The sequence below is a fragment of the Peromyscus eremicus genome, chromosome X, assembly GCF_949786415.1.
Source record: "Peromyscus eremicus chromosome X, PerEre_H2_v1, whole genome shotgun sequence".
In the NCBI taxonomy this organism is placed as follows: domain Eukaryota; kingdom Metazoa; phylum Chordata; class Mammalia; order Rodentia; family Cricetidae; genus Peromyscus; species Peromyscus eremicus.
In genome coordinates, this window is record NC_081439.1 from 111,620,673 (window position 1) to 111,635,121 (window position 14,449).

At 39.0% G+C, this 14,449-nt stretch overlaps 1 protein-coding gene across 1 annotated transcript in view; it reads left to right on the forward strand.

The window, feature by feature from the left end:
• Stk26 (serine/threonine kinase 26) overlaps positions 1 to 14,449 on the forward strand; it is a 67,750-nt gene that overhangs the window by 46,241 nt on the left and 7,060 nt on the right. The window contains exons 5-7 of the mRNA XM_059250884.1: positions 7,464 to 7,520; positions 13,644 to 13,752; positions 13,840 to 13,997. Of these exons, the coding sequence (XP_059106867.1) occupies positions 7,464 to 7,520; positions 13,644 to 13,752; positions 13,840 to 13,997 (324 nt within the window). The remainder of the gene's footprint in view (positions 1 to 7,463; positions 7,521 to 13,643; positions 13,753 to 13,839; positions 13,998 to 14,449) is intronic.

Here is a 14,449-nt window from a genome sequence, read left to right on the forward strand (position 1 = left end):
TGCCTCCATCTTGGTGACCTAGATGTCATTCTTTCTTGATCTTTATTTATATTAGTTTATGTTGATAGGAAAGTCATCAATTTTACTGCCTTTGCAAAGCTTGTGGTAGTCTAATATTGTATACATTCGATTGAACAGGGAGTGAATTCACTATAGGATCATTCAACGGTTAGGCACTGTGTCTTACAATGTACCACATGCTGGAGATACAAAATGAATAGCATACTCCTGTAGCTAGAGAGCACTCAGTCCAGCATTGCATATAAAAGTACAGATTTTATAATAAAAATATACATGCCAGGTTACGGAGGAAATGGGCAAGAATGTAGCTCATTGACAAGGAGTTTGCCTAGGATGCTTGTCCTACTGAGTTCCATTCACAGGACTGCAAATTTAAAATCAAACAAAATCTACATATTAAGAAGCACAAATAAGCAAGTGTTTACTTGTGTCCTTTTCTTCAAGAATAACATGAAGAAACGGCCTCAAGGAGGAGGTGTTGAGGATGGAACATGCTATCTAATTTCAGCATTTACACCTAAGAGTTAGCTATCATATTTTACTACATATGAATAGTATGTTCATATGAATACATATGGTTCTTTGTAGCATAATGTTTGCTTTCATATTCATTCCTAAAACATCTAACTTAGCAGGTCATATTGTGTTATGGTATGCTTTGGAATGATTTCTCCATCTCAGTGCCTTTTAGCTTCTTCCCCTAATTCCCACAATGGGCTTTGTTGTAGGGAGCCCTGGAAATTTTCTGGTCATATGTGTTACTGCTCTTTCTGGTTTGCGCTTTCTGGATTGAATACTGGTAATTCCAGACTCTCTCTAGAGCAAACTTGAACCCTTGTTATTTTTAGGCACCTAGATCAGATATGCTATTTTCAGTGACTGGCTTAAAATATTAAATAAACCCTATTTAAGATCGTTTTTTCATATTTTACTTTAAATCAGCAGTACCACGGTGGCAAAGAGTTTAGTAGTCACTAAGAGCCTGTGTTTACTCATAGTTCTCTTGCAGACAAATGTATTGCAGCTTCATGGGTTATTATTTGTAAGATATCATATTTTAAAAATACTCACTTTCAAACCTAGCCTAGTAGTATCTACATACTAATCATCTAGTAATTACTTAAGCTATTAATAAGTACAAACTAATGCTTTATTTTGTCTCAAATATTGAATGTAAATGTATTTAGATCATTCCATGATAGAAAACTAATATACAAGATGTTTGTTAAAGGATAAAACTGAAATATTTTAATCTCCTTTACCAACATTAATGGAAGTCCTGAAAAGGGTATTTGAAGAACCTTTTCCTTCATGATAAAACTGTATAAATGCAGTTATAGGTAAATGGATATACATACAAAACTTAGAATTCTTCTCTGATTTTAAGTGTGTGTGTGTGTGTGTGTGTGTGTGTGTGTGTGTGTGTGTGTGTATGAAACCCAGAGCCTTGCACACGGTTGGTACATATTACCACTAAGCTAAATCCTAGGCCTAAAAGCATAGTCCAGGCTGGCCCTGAACTCATGGTCCTCCTGCCCTTACGCTGTGCTGCTTTTAGATTACTGTTGTGAACCACTGTGGTGGGTTAAGTATTTTACTGAAATTAACCAACTCATTATTTTCCATTGATATTGTCATACTGTGATTGCGTAGGCATGCATTTTTCATTGTAAACTAAAACCACATCAAATCTAACAGGGTTCTGTTTAAAGCAGTCAGCATAACTTAAGACCACATCCTGTTAGTGCCATGAGGGAATGGCTTTGTCAATTGACTTAGATACGTACTGGGGGCCCTGTCCATGCATTTCAGATGGCAATGGAGTTTGTGAGTCAGCTTAATTGAGCAACATAGGATATGGGATTTACACAGGATATCATACATAACCAAGACTTGACTGTAAGCTGGGTAAAAAGTGACTTGACTGTAAGCTGGGGTAAGAAGTTATTGCATTTGAGAGAAAATGATATGTTCTTTAAAACTGTGCCGTTGTAGTGATTTCCTTTAGACATGCAGAAATGTACTAGGTATTCATTTTGACTGAGCTCACTGTGGAGCTCCGTCTTGAAAACAAGAGTAAAGAGCAGATCAGTGTGACCACAGTGTTTCCCTTTCATTTTCGTTCCCTGCACATTTTCTTAACCAAGTCAGTCTTTATGAAGAGCACTAAAGTACACAAACCCTTTCCTTCTGATCTCATAATAGTGCAAGAATCTTTTATAATCTTTAAATATTTTGTTAGTTCAATGTATATGAAGCTCATTCAGGCATTGAATAGAATTTGAGTCATGCCTGTATTTGCCTGAAATTACCTTTAGATTTCTGTTTATGTTAAGGGAAGATGGCCCTATCCAAAGGTCCATATATACTACAACCAGTATTTGTTTAAAAAATTGAGTGAATGAAGTGAAATATTCCAGAGCAAAATCTATAGTTGTATAGCCTTCGTGGTTTTTTAAATCAAAACTTTGTAATTTCATCTAGAGTATGTCAATGCCTCTGGAATATTCTTTTATTTGAAAATGTGTTTGGTGTTTTCTTATATAGCTTGAAGTCCATTTCTTTCTCCTTTGTGAAATGTTCTTTTCTAAAAATAAAAATGGCTTTAGGCTTAACATAATCCATCTCTAAGAAGCCCCATATTTCAAAAAATGTGTATTTATTGATGCCTACTACGTGCATTCGCCTCATTTTGCATAATTTGCCCAGTCTCGTCCACTTTATTCTGACAGCTTCAAAAGTCAGCCTCCCTCCTCAGCCCCAAGTACGTGTTTCCAATTTGTCTGCTCTTACCTACTTAATATTTGAGGATATCAAGAGCAATAACACTAGCCCCGGGAAAGCAGCATTTGAGCTACTGGAGGTATGACTTTGTGGGGCATGAGTTATGGACAAAGGATTCACAACTGGAACAAACCCATGTAGAGGGAATACAATTTCTGGCCACATTCTTCATATAGCTGTCTCTGTAATTCTATAAAATCAATCATGCTACATTTTAAAATCATGGTTAAAAGTAACATAATGTTACCATTTTATCCACTTTTCTGTATTCATTTTTAATGTTTTTATTTCCTTTTATATTTTACCTTTCCCTCCCTCAGCTCCTCCCAGCTCCACCTCCCTATCCCTGCCCAACTTCATGTTCTTTCTCTTAAAAATAAAAACAAAACATGAAGTCCAATTTGTGTTGGCTGACTATTCCTGAGCATGGACTCTGCCCTGGATATATATTCAGTATCCATTTTTAAGGGTGCCGTTTTTGTACTGTTGTTCAGCTATCACCACTATCCATTTCTGGAATGTGTTTACCAACTGAAACTCTGTACCAGTACACAGTAACTCCCTATTGCTGGCTTCCTTGGCAACCACCATCCTAGGACGTACTTCTATGATCTTGACTGCTCTAGGTACCCTATACAACGGAACCATACAATATTTACCCTTTTGTGACTGGCTTATTACAATTATACATTCCACTTTATGTTGTTAGTGTAATAGGCTACCGGAGTAGTAGACCACTCACTTGTGTCGACTTGTACACAGTATACAAAATCCTCGTGTGTGTGTGTGTGTGTGTGTGTGTGTGTGTGTGTGTGTGTGTGTGTGCGCGCGCGCGCGCGCGCGTGGTGTGTAGTGGGTATTTTAAGTACTTTTTGTATGAACAAACAAATCCAAACTTCATAGTAGCATTTCTCCCCACTTTGCCCAAGTGTCTGCTTTAGTAACAGCAAATTATTGGGGTCTACAAACCTCAAGGGGTAACAGAGTTGATACTTCAGACACCAGTAATTTGGTAATAATAACTTCTTTCCATTAACTAGTACAATTCTAGAGTAGTTCCTTATTTTTACAATTGCTTATTTATTTTGTAAGGATGTTATGAGAGTGTGTGTGGGATGTATGTGCGTGCGTGCGTGCGTGCGTGCGTGCGTGCGTGTGTGTGTGTGTGTGTGTGTGTGTATGTGTACCATGGTGTGCATGTGCAGGTCAGAGGACAGCTTGTAGGAGTCAGTTTTCTTCTTCTGCCATGTAGATTTGGGAGACCAAACTGAGGTCTTTGGGCTTGGAAGCAAGTGTCTTTCCCCTCTGAGCCATCTTGCTGGTCTTAGAGTAGTTACTTTTCTAAATTTGGGGACAGTTTCTTATGACTAAAATTTTCTTCTTCAAACCATCGTTCAAACGCATGGCTTCTTTTATAAGGGAAGTGGAGGTTTTCCTACAGAGATTTCCTGCCCTTAACTGTGCTAGGTTTATGGTTATTAATTACAATCACTTGGCACTTTTGGAATTATAAACCAATATATAGATACCATTTTAATCTAACATATTTATTTGCATTCTGCAACACTAACCTGTTATCAGAAATCAAATGCAGAAGCTACCTTACCCCCAAATAATAATATTTAGGTTGTTTGGGTTTCAGTTATTTGTGATCGGTGTTTCATGGAACTGTTGGGCCCCCTGTGGACAGCAGAGCCCCTGTGGGATAAGCTTCCTTGGTATTTCATTTGTTTCTGTGCTCCCTCAGGCCTTGCCCTGGCTCTTGCCTGCTTAGCAGGAGTCTGGTTGTCCAGAACAGCGTCCTGTGAAGCTTGTCTCTAGAAATGGAGAGATCTAAAGAAGGCAGCCACAGAAACCTGTCAAGTCCCCTGGTTGTTTCAAAGTTGCAGAGAAGAGCTTGCTTACTGGTAGGAAGCCTTCTTTTCAGATGTAGAAGTTACGTAGTTGTGACTTGAGAAAACTCAGCCATATAGCCTGCTCTGTGAGGTCACTGCTTAAGTTTTCTATGCATCCATTTTGGTGACAGTTGGAAAGCTTCCATTTTGAACTGGTGCAAACAAAATGGCATGCATTGTTTTTTAACTTGAAAAACAGGTGCTTTCGTTCATGCAGAACAGCCAAACAGAAGCATAATTTATAGGGACTTTCTTTTAAATGTCAGGCACGCAGGAAGCGTTCTGAGTTCATGTGGTAGAGAGAGTATAGTTACTTATTAGGAACAAGTTTGTGGCAAGTGAACAAATCTTAATTTACAAGTCATTATAAGAACTTTTTCTTCCTCTTAAAAACATGTAAAGATGTATCACATTCCCAGTTGTCAGGTTCTCAGTGCCTAATTGCTACACATAAACACAAGTTACACAAATCACTCCTAGACCTCTGCTTCCTCCTCTACTATTGTGGGCGTTCACGGCTTCTTTTCTAATGTAGACATAGGACCCTCAGTGCTTTGCTTCCTCAGATCAAGCTGGACTGCTGTGGCAGAACAGAATGGATGCCAAGATTACTGGATGGGGGTGAAGAGGGTAGGGAATGCTTTCTCTTATATATCCCACATAGAAAGAGCACCAATAAAAAATGAACAGGGTTGGGGAGGAGGCTCAGCAGATAAAATGCTTGACACACAAGCTTCAGAACCAGAGTTCAAATCCCCACAACCCATGTACAAGTTCTATAAGTGCATCTGGCCTATAATCCCATCCTGCAAGAAGGAGAGACAGAGAACTGCTAGAGCAAGCTGGCTAACCAGACTAGCCAAAACCGTAAGTTCAAAGTTCAGTGGAAAAAAAAACTAAAAAAACCTGCCTTTGTACACAAGGTAGAAAACAGTGCAGGAAGCCATTCAACTTCAGGCCTCTATACATGTTTACACACAAGTGTTCCCAGACCCATGGAAACCAGCACATATACATATGCAAGAAAAATACTTCCTTTGTGTCATATATTTGTTCTATGTGAACATTCTCTTCCTAATTCTTAACTCTAAGCTACATGCCTGCTTTCCCACTACAATGTCACCCCAACTCCTGACTCCTTAAACCTTCTTCATCTCATCAATGTTCATATCTCTAGAGTCCATTGATAAAGTTCCAGTCTCATGGGAATACTGCAAATTTAAAATTAAACTCCTGACTATTACTGAGTGATGTTAGGAGTACGAATGCTAGTAGTGGCGGCCTGAGAATTTTCCTCCTACAACTGGGGCTTTTATGTGACAAAAATAGTTCTTGTATCATAAGCTGGAGCACAGCAATTTTCCCCTAGAAAAGTGGTTAATGTATAAACCCGTGGGTGGTGTCTGACACACTCCACGCTATGCTATTATGGACGCATTTACGTTAGAATTGTCTTTGGATGCATCTGCGCTCCCTTCTCCTGAAACCTAGACGTTATTTTAATGAGGAAAGGCAGGCTTCAAACACTTAAATATTTTCCTTGGAGATGGGCTCACAGAACACAATTCATTCCCGGTGTGACCTGCTGTCAGCCTAGTTAAACCTGCCTTTCCACCTCCAGTCAATTCTGCGGTCTCACCAAGTTTCAGCGAAAACCATTCATGAAGTACTGCAGAGAAAGGAGTGTTTCAAGCTATGTCTGAAAGAAAGAGGAAGTTGGTGATTTATTTAAAACACGTTTTATTGGGGGTGGGTGTTGGTGCAAGAGATCAAACCTCATGGGGTTTAGGCAACTCTGCTACTGAGCTGTGTTCCTAGTCATCTAGTGTTGATTCAGTAGAGCTGGATGGCGTGTGTGTGTGTGTGTGTGTGTGTGTGTGTGTGTGTGTGTACACGCATTTATTTTATAGTGCGTTTCTTTATATCTCTCCTATAAACTTTTTTTTTTCTGGTTCGGCTAACAATGAAGTCCCAGGTTTGGAACAATCTGCAGTGCTCATATAAAACTAAATACTTCTTTTTTTTGGGGGGAAGGGATAGTTTTGTTTTTTTTCTGGATTCCATGTGTGTGCAAAAATATCCATTAATCATGGCTGGTAAAAGTTCTAAAATGTATTAAAACAAATGGAACGTCGGGCAGTGGTGGCATACACCTTTAATCCCAGCACTCAGGAGGCAGAGGCAGGCGGATCTTTGTGAGTTCGAGGCCAGGCTGGTCTACAGAGCGAGATCCAGGACAGGCGCAAAGCTACACAGAGAAACCCTGTCTCGAAAAACCAAAATCAAAACCAAAACCAAAACCAAAACCAAAACCAAAACCAAAAAAAAATGGAACAATGCAAAATGCCTAGTGTCTTCAAACTCTAAAATTATACAAAAAGCATTCACAAATTTCCACAGTATCCACTTACCTCCTTATTTTTTGATGTAATTATACTTTTCCTTCAATATTCCTCCAAATAATGACTTACAGTGACTGCTCCTTTTCTGTATTTTATAAAATCTACTATAGTTACATAGTGACAAGTGGTACTTGTGTATAGTTAGCTGGGTTGTTTAGATAGATTTACAGGAGGTACAGGCTTAGAATCTGACTCTTTGTAGTTGTCTATGGAAAGACAATGTATGTTCTGGCTTCCAAACAACCATGTTAATGCCTGTATTTATAACCAGTGGACTGGTTACTATGTAAGATTTAAATTTTTTTCTAGTATGTGATTTGGGGACAGGTATGTAACTGTTAAATTGTTTATGTCTTTACAGGGTTCAAAACTATGGATAATAATGGAATACCTAGGTGGAGGTTCAGCTTTGGATCTTGTGAGTATTTTAAAACAGTTATATACACATATATAAACTTACTTAACTCTTTGTAATTATGTAAACAGTAGCTTTGGGGCAAGCTAAGTTATTTGGGTAAGATGTCAATTTTAACTCTGTTTTGGGGACTTTGACTTTTATGTGCACAAACTATATTACAGATTTGATCATGCTGCTGACATTCTTACTGTATATAAGAAATGCAAATATCTCAGTAAAGTAGAGCCCTGAAATTCACAGTGGATGTTTGTCAATTGCTGTCAGTTTGACATTTTCATGCTTCCCTTAATACTGAGTATATTTGGACTGAAAGAAAAACATTATATTGACTGGCGGCGGCGGCGGCGGCAGTGTACGCCTTTAATCCAGCACTTGGGTGGCAGAGCCAGGCAGATCTCTGTGAGTTCAAGGCCATCCTGGTCTACAGAGCGAGATCTAGGACAGGCACCAAAACAACACAGAGAAATCTGGTCTCGAAAAAAAAAGAAAAAAAAATACATTGTAGGGGATGGAGAGATGGCTCACTGATTAAGAGCACTGGCTGCTCTTTCAGAGTACCCGAGTTTGAGTCCCAGCACTCACATGGCAGCTCACACTTCCAGGGGATCTAAGGCCTTCTTCTGACCTCCATAGGCACCAGGCACATAAGTAGTACACAGACCTATATATGTATACACATAAGATGATAATTAAAGAAAAGCTTTAAAATACATCGTTGAGATACCTGTCACTAACAGTTATCATGAACCTAAGGTTTGTGTCTTTGAAATTTATCTGTCAATACCCTCCCCCCAACATGATGGTATTAGGAAAAATAATGAAGTCATGAGAGTGGGGCCTTCAGGGACGGCAATAGTGTTCTTGTCAAAGTGATCCCTGGAGGACCGTCTAGCTCTCCTTCTGTTATATGAGGATATGAGGAGAAGGACCATCTGGAAACCAGGAGAGTGGTCTCAGGAGACACCCATCTGCTTAGACTCTCCAGAACTGAGAAATCACTGTTTGCTATTTAATTCAGCCTGTCTGGGGTCCTCTGTTATAGCAGCAGCCTAAGGTGATTAAGACTGAGGTGTAGGGTTTTAATCCAGTTGGCCTGTATATACAGCTTTCTACAGAGGGGCTTCGGCTCCTTAGTAGGTCATTTGAAAATGTGGTGTGTTTTTTTTTTTTTTTGGTTGTTAAAATAACTGAAAAGTGTTACTATCGTTGTATCATTGTAGTTTTTTAATTTTGAAAATCATCATTGTTTATCCATTTATTATGAGGGTGGAGAAGGGGTGCACACAGTCCATGCTGCACCCAAGAATATCAGAGACAAGTTATCAAAGTCTGTTCTCTCCTCCTACCATGTGGATCTGGGAATGGAATTTAGGTCATCCAGTTTGAAGGCAAGTGCCTGTCCTCCCTGAGCCACCTGCCGGCCCATTTTCCCAGGCACATACTACAGTGCTAAAATCTGGTGGTGTGTAGGAAAAGTTCCGCCCATGGAAAATGCCTCTGACAAAAACTAATTGTTTTTCCTAAGTTGTTATGACAAAAAAAGTTGATTCCCTCCCTTGAAAAATTATGAATGTGCAATTATATTTGCAATTCAATATAAATTATAACCGTCAACTTGTTATAGATTGACTGCTGGATAGACATATAGTTGCTTGAAGTTCTCCAGCTGGCTCCAGTCATCATGGTCTGTGACTTGGAAGCAGGCACATAGACACTTTGGACTTGAAGATCCTAGAGCACAAAGGTTCTATGTTCTCTTACATCTTTAATATTATGTGACATATTTGAGGGTTTTGTTCTTTTACTTTTGAGGCCCAGGATGTCCTGGAACTCATAATCTTCCTGCCTTAGCCGCTTGAGTGTTCCACCTTGTTTTGAGGCAGGATCTCCAAACCCTCCCATATACCCCTCCTTACTCCCTTCCAGGCCACGGCCTCTGTTTTTAGTGGTTGTTGTTACAGGCATATAGGTACATGTATATGCAATATATTCCTAAACATAATTTCCATCTTCTACCATTTTCAATATTGAAAATATTTTAATATTTGAAAATATCCTTTCTTCAATGTTTAAAAATTTTAACTGTCGAATTCTTTCATGTCCTGGGTCAGGTGTATAAATTATAACATATTTGATGTCTTTGAAACAATTGTGAGTGAGATTACTTCTGCTTTCTTCTCGCCATGTGTGCTATTGGTATGCATAAAGGACATCTATTTCTGTGTGTTCAAGTTCTAGCCTGCCACGAAAGTGATAGGACTGGAAAGATGGCTAAGTGCCTAGGAGCACTGGCTGCTCTTCCAGAAGACCTAGGTTCGATTCCCAGCACCCACATGGCAGTTCACAACTGTCTGTAACTCCAGTTCCAGGGGATCCAACACCCTCACATGAACATACACGCAGGCAAGACACCAATGCACATAAAATAAAAAACAAAAAAAGCCTTAGCCCTGACTGCCAATGACTTAAACTTTCAGGTAATGTTGTGACTAGAAAGGTATCTGAGAGATTTTCTTTAGGGGGTGGGTGGTCCATACTTAAACCATTCCAAAGAAATGCCAGTTCAACTCAATGGAGAGCCCCACCTCCTAGGAATTCATGGGAGCTTATGCAGTTGCCCAGTTTGTTCATTCTTCCTTGACCTTCTCCTTTATCTGGGATTCACTTTTTATTTCTCTGTCCTTTCCAGGGAGGCAGTTTCTTCTAGAAAAGTCGTTCATGCGTGTGACTTTAAGCTCTGTTCTCTTCTTGAACGTAAATGATCCTATTCCATAGCACAGGGTCTTGCAGTTGCTCCATTCTTAAATACTGACAGCCCTTTACAGATGCCCCACTTACTTTGTTGGCTCCCCTAAGATGCTCACTGCATCTTTTACCTATGTTACAGGCATTGGGAAAGCTGCACTCACTAACAGTAATGTGATCCATTGACTGCTGGCACAATCCAAGCTAGCAACCCTAATCTGTATCCCTACTGATAGTTTGGTCAGTTTAATGTAATGTCTGAGTCAAATAAACATACTTCCTTTATCTCATATTGCTTCCTGCCTCTTCATAATAAGACAAATGGCAATTAATATAAACTTAATGAATTAAAATGTTGTCAGCACCATATTGGTTAAAAGACTAGTGATCTAATCCCAGCTCTTCTAAATTGTTCTCGGATACTGAGCATGTCAGTCACTCTGTGATAATTCTCCTCATATGTTCAATTAAATAAAGAAAATGGGTTAGAAATGTCTACTTCTGCTTTTCTAGCTAAAAATAAAATTAACAATACTGTGGTTTAATCTTACAGCATAGAAGATACTGAGAAAACATGTTGCTCCTTTTCAATGTATAGTCATAAACCGATGAATGCAATTGTTTTTGGTTCTCTAAGAATTTGTTGTAGGGTAGCAAGAGAAAACAAGATGGATTCTGAGCAGAGTGTTTCTCAATTCAAACTGGCACCCTACTAATTGAATAATGGGAGACTATGAATTATGATTTATTGTCAGGATTATACACTGTATACCTCAGGAGTCTTATTCCAGGAAAGTCATTTGTTGCAGATGAACAGACTTTGACCATATTAGATGCAATTTTATGGAATTTATTATTTACTGCTTCTTTCTAAAACATTTACATTGTCTTGCACAAAGACACATAATGGGATAAATAGGATAAAGCATGATCACCACGGAAAGAAGCTTGGAACAATATGCTAGTTATAAAAGAAGGCCTACTGTAGCATGCTGCCTTAGGGACTGGCAGGAAGTGAAAGGAATGTAGGGAAAACCCATAAACCCACAAGTGCAGGGTCTTTAAAAGAGCAATTGTCGCTCTTCTGCATATCCTTCCTTTCAAACCCAGGCAGATTAGAAGAGGCAGGTATGTTGCTCTGGGGCAGAGGCTTAGAATGTTGCAGAGCAGTTTCAGTTAAGCATTCCAAGACCTTGGCATTATATCTCCCAAGGTTGTATTTGAAATTTTAAAAGGGCAAAGCAAACAAACATTTCCTCTTCTATTCCATCTGTGTGACATTCCTTCTGTTTCTAGCATACCTTGTTCTCTTTTCCTCCTGACTGTCAGCACACCTTGGGAAACAAGTGTACTACAAGGTTTGAGGCCATTTTTGGTATGGTAATGGTCCAGAAAAATCTACCCACACCCACCATCCCATATCCTTCTCCTCCTTCCTGCCCCCCCACCACAAAATATTCCCTCCCACTCCCTTTCAACCTCCAGTTGAAATTTTACTTTGAATTTTCAATTAATCCTAAAATATATCATATATGGTAATGAATCTTTAAGATCCTTTTTGTTGTTCTTACTGAAATGTTTTAAAAGTTCTATGTTAGGAAGTAAATTGAGCTATCTATTCCACACCTAGAAACCATTCAAAATGATAGTGGGTGCCCTTAAATTGTCCTTGGCCAATTTCTTAAGTAACCAAGAGTATGCCTCTGGCCCTGCTGATGTTTTATGATTATGTACTAAATTCCAGTCTTAACTCATATGATGTATGTCCTTCGGTTATTTGGTAGTTCCACAGAATTTCTTTGCCAGCCATCAATAAAATAATGTGTCATTTTCACCTTTAGAATCACGTTAATCACTAACCTTTACATTAAAATAAAATTAAGATAGAAGTTGATAGATTTGAAAGTAAATAGATAATGTTACCTAGGAAGGGGATCTATTGAATTACAGACATCCCTGGAGGATACAGTTTATACCCAGACCACTCTTAATAGCGAGTACAAGGTCTATTTTAGGCTGTTAAATTTTGACATAAAAGTGCCCTTTATTCAGAATAAATATGGCATTCATGGAAAGATGAAATACACAAGGTGCCAAAGAGCTGTGAATCCCTCCCAGTGTGAGGCAAAATAGGCAATGTATGATTTGTACCACCTCTCCCCTCCTTCCAGCAAACAGAACTCTACCTCCCTCTGACTTCAGCTTCCCACCCTTCCTGTAATAATATTGTACAGTCCACTGTTTGTGCTTTATGAGGTACCAGAATTTTAAAATGACCATTTATTTTAAAGAGATTTTGGAGTATTTCATTACAAGTTCTCCTGAAACCTAATGATTGCTTTCCTTGTCTTCCAGTTGGAATGACTGGCTTTGGTACAGGGGTGGGGAAAGAAAGGGAAATGTGTTATATTTATTAGAAAAATATTATTCCTCCATGATCTGAATTTTTTACAATGAGAGTCTGAATAGTTTAGTTATTATATTCCTGGCTGAATTTAAATTAGGAGTGTCTGATTGAAAAACCAGTTCAGTATTAATATGTAGTGACTGTTTAAAAGTGAGTACAAAATTCAAGTAGCTGACTTCTTTTTGTTTTTGCGTTCTTCTTTTATCTAGGGCGTAGTATGGTGTGGCATAAGGACACTAGCATACACACATGCATATTCTACACTAAGTGTATTCCCTTCAGACCCCTGAACCCCTTCTTCTTAGTCTTCCTGTTAGTCCCTGTTGTTCCCTTACAAAGTTGTACTCCTTAAGTAACAGACTCATTCCCTTTTCCCCATGTGACAGCACTTCTATTATCATTTACATCTATTTGTTAAATCGTGGATGTAAATTTTAGAACCCTCAGATTTTGGAGCTAGTATGTAGGTAAAATTGCTTAGCCGAGCTTTTAAGATAAATCATTTATTTATGTGTATATGGGTGGCTTGTTTTTAGACAAGATCTTACATGGCCCAGGCTCTCCTGCAGCCCAGGTTAGCCTCAAACTGTCTGTGTAGCCAGAGATGAGCTTAAACTTCTGACCCTCCTGCATCCATCTTCCAAGTGCTGGAATTACAGGCATGTGCCTCCACACCCAGTTTATGGGTGTTGGAGATCTAACTCAGGGTTTTGCTCATGGTGGACACATACTCTACCAGCTGAGCTATAGCCCCATCCTACAAATTCATCATTTAAAAGCCTGCACAGCATTTGACGTGACTCTTTTACTATCTTTTCTCTCTTTTAAGTTTTTCTCCTCATTTGTTCAAATGTTGGTTTAATAAGCTATTTCAAATAATTAAGGGATCCCTATGTTTCAAAAATACACATTTTGAATTTTTTTTCCAAATTTTTTAAAGTGTGTGAGTGTACATGTGTTTTCTCCTTAAGCTACGGGCTGGTCCATTTGATGAATTCCAGATTGCCACCATGCTCAAGGAGATTTTGAAAGGTCTGGACTATCTACATTCCGAAAAGAAAATTCACCGAGACATTAAAGGTATACAAAAGTCTAATAGAAACCTGAGAAAAACACACGTTTTGGAGAAACCGAGAGATATTCATTTTGTTTTTCTTTGTCCCCTAGCTGCCAATGTCTTGCTTTCAGAACAAGGTGATGTTAAACTTGCTGACTTTGGAGTTGCTGGCCAGCTGACAGATACCCAAATTAAAAGAAACACCTTTGTGGGAACTCCATTTTGGATGGCTCCTGAAGTTATTCAACAGTCAGCTTATGACTCTAAAGTAAAGTATTCCCTATACAGATGGAATTAATTGGATGTAGCCTTGTCAATAAGCTTTTTAATTTTCCCTTCCTTCACAAGTGCTTCTAAAAGAAATTACGTCATATTTTGTTTCTTAATCATAAATCCCGTTGGTGTTGGTAATATTTGAACCCTATTTATTTCAATGGCTTTTCATCGCACTTGGACTAGAATGTCGAGTCCTTAGAGTCACATACAGGGCCGTTGATGATCTGGCCATTGTCTGGCTGGCCACCCTTGTCTTCCACCGCTCTCCTCTGCACTCTTTGCTTCAGCCATCATGGCCCCGCTGTTCCTCAGACACAGTACCTTTTGACCTCAGGACTTTCTCTTGCTTTCTCTGGAATAGCCTTGCTCCCAATGAGCTGTCTGTAAGCACCCCCTGCACAGAGATGTCTCTCCCAACCATCCCATATAAGCATGGAGCTCCCG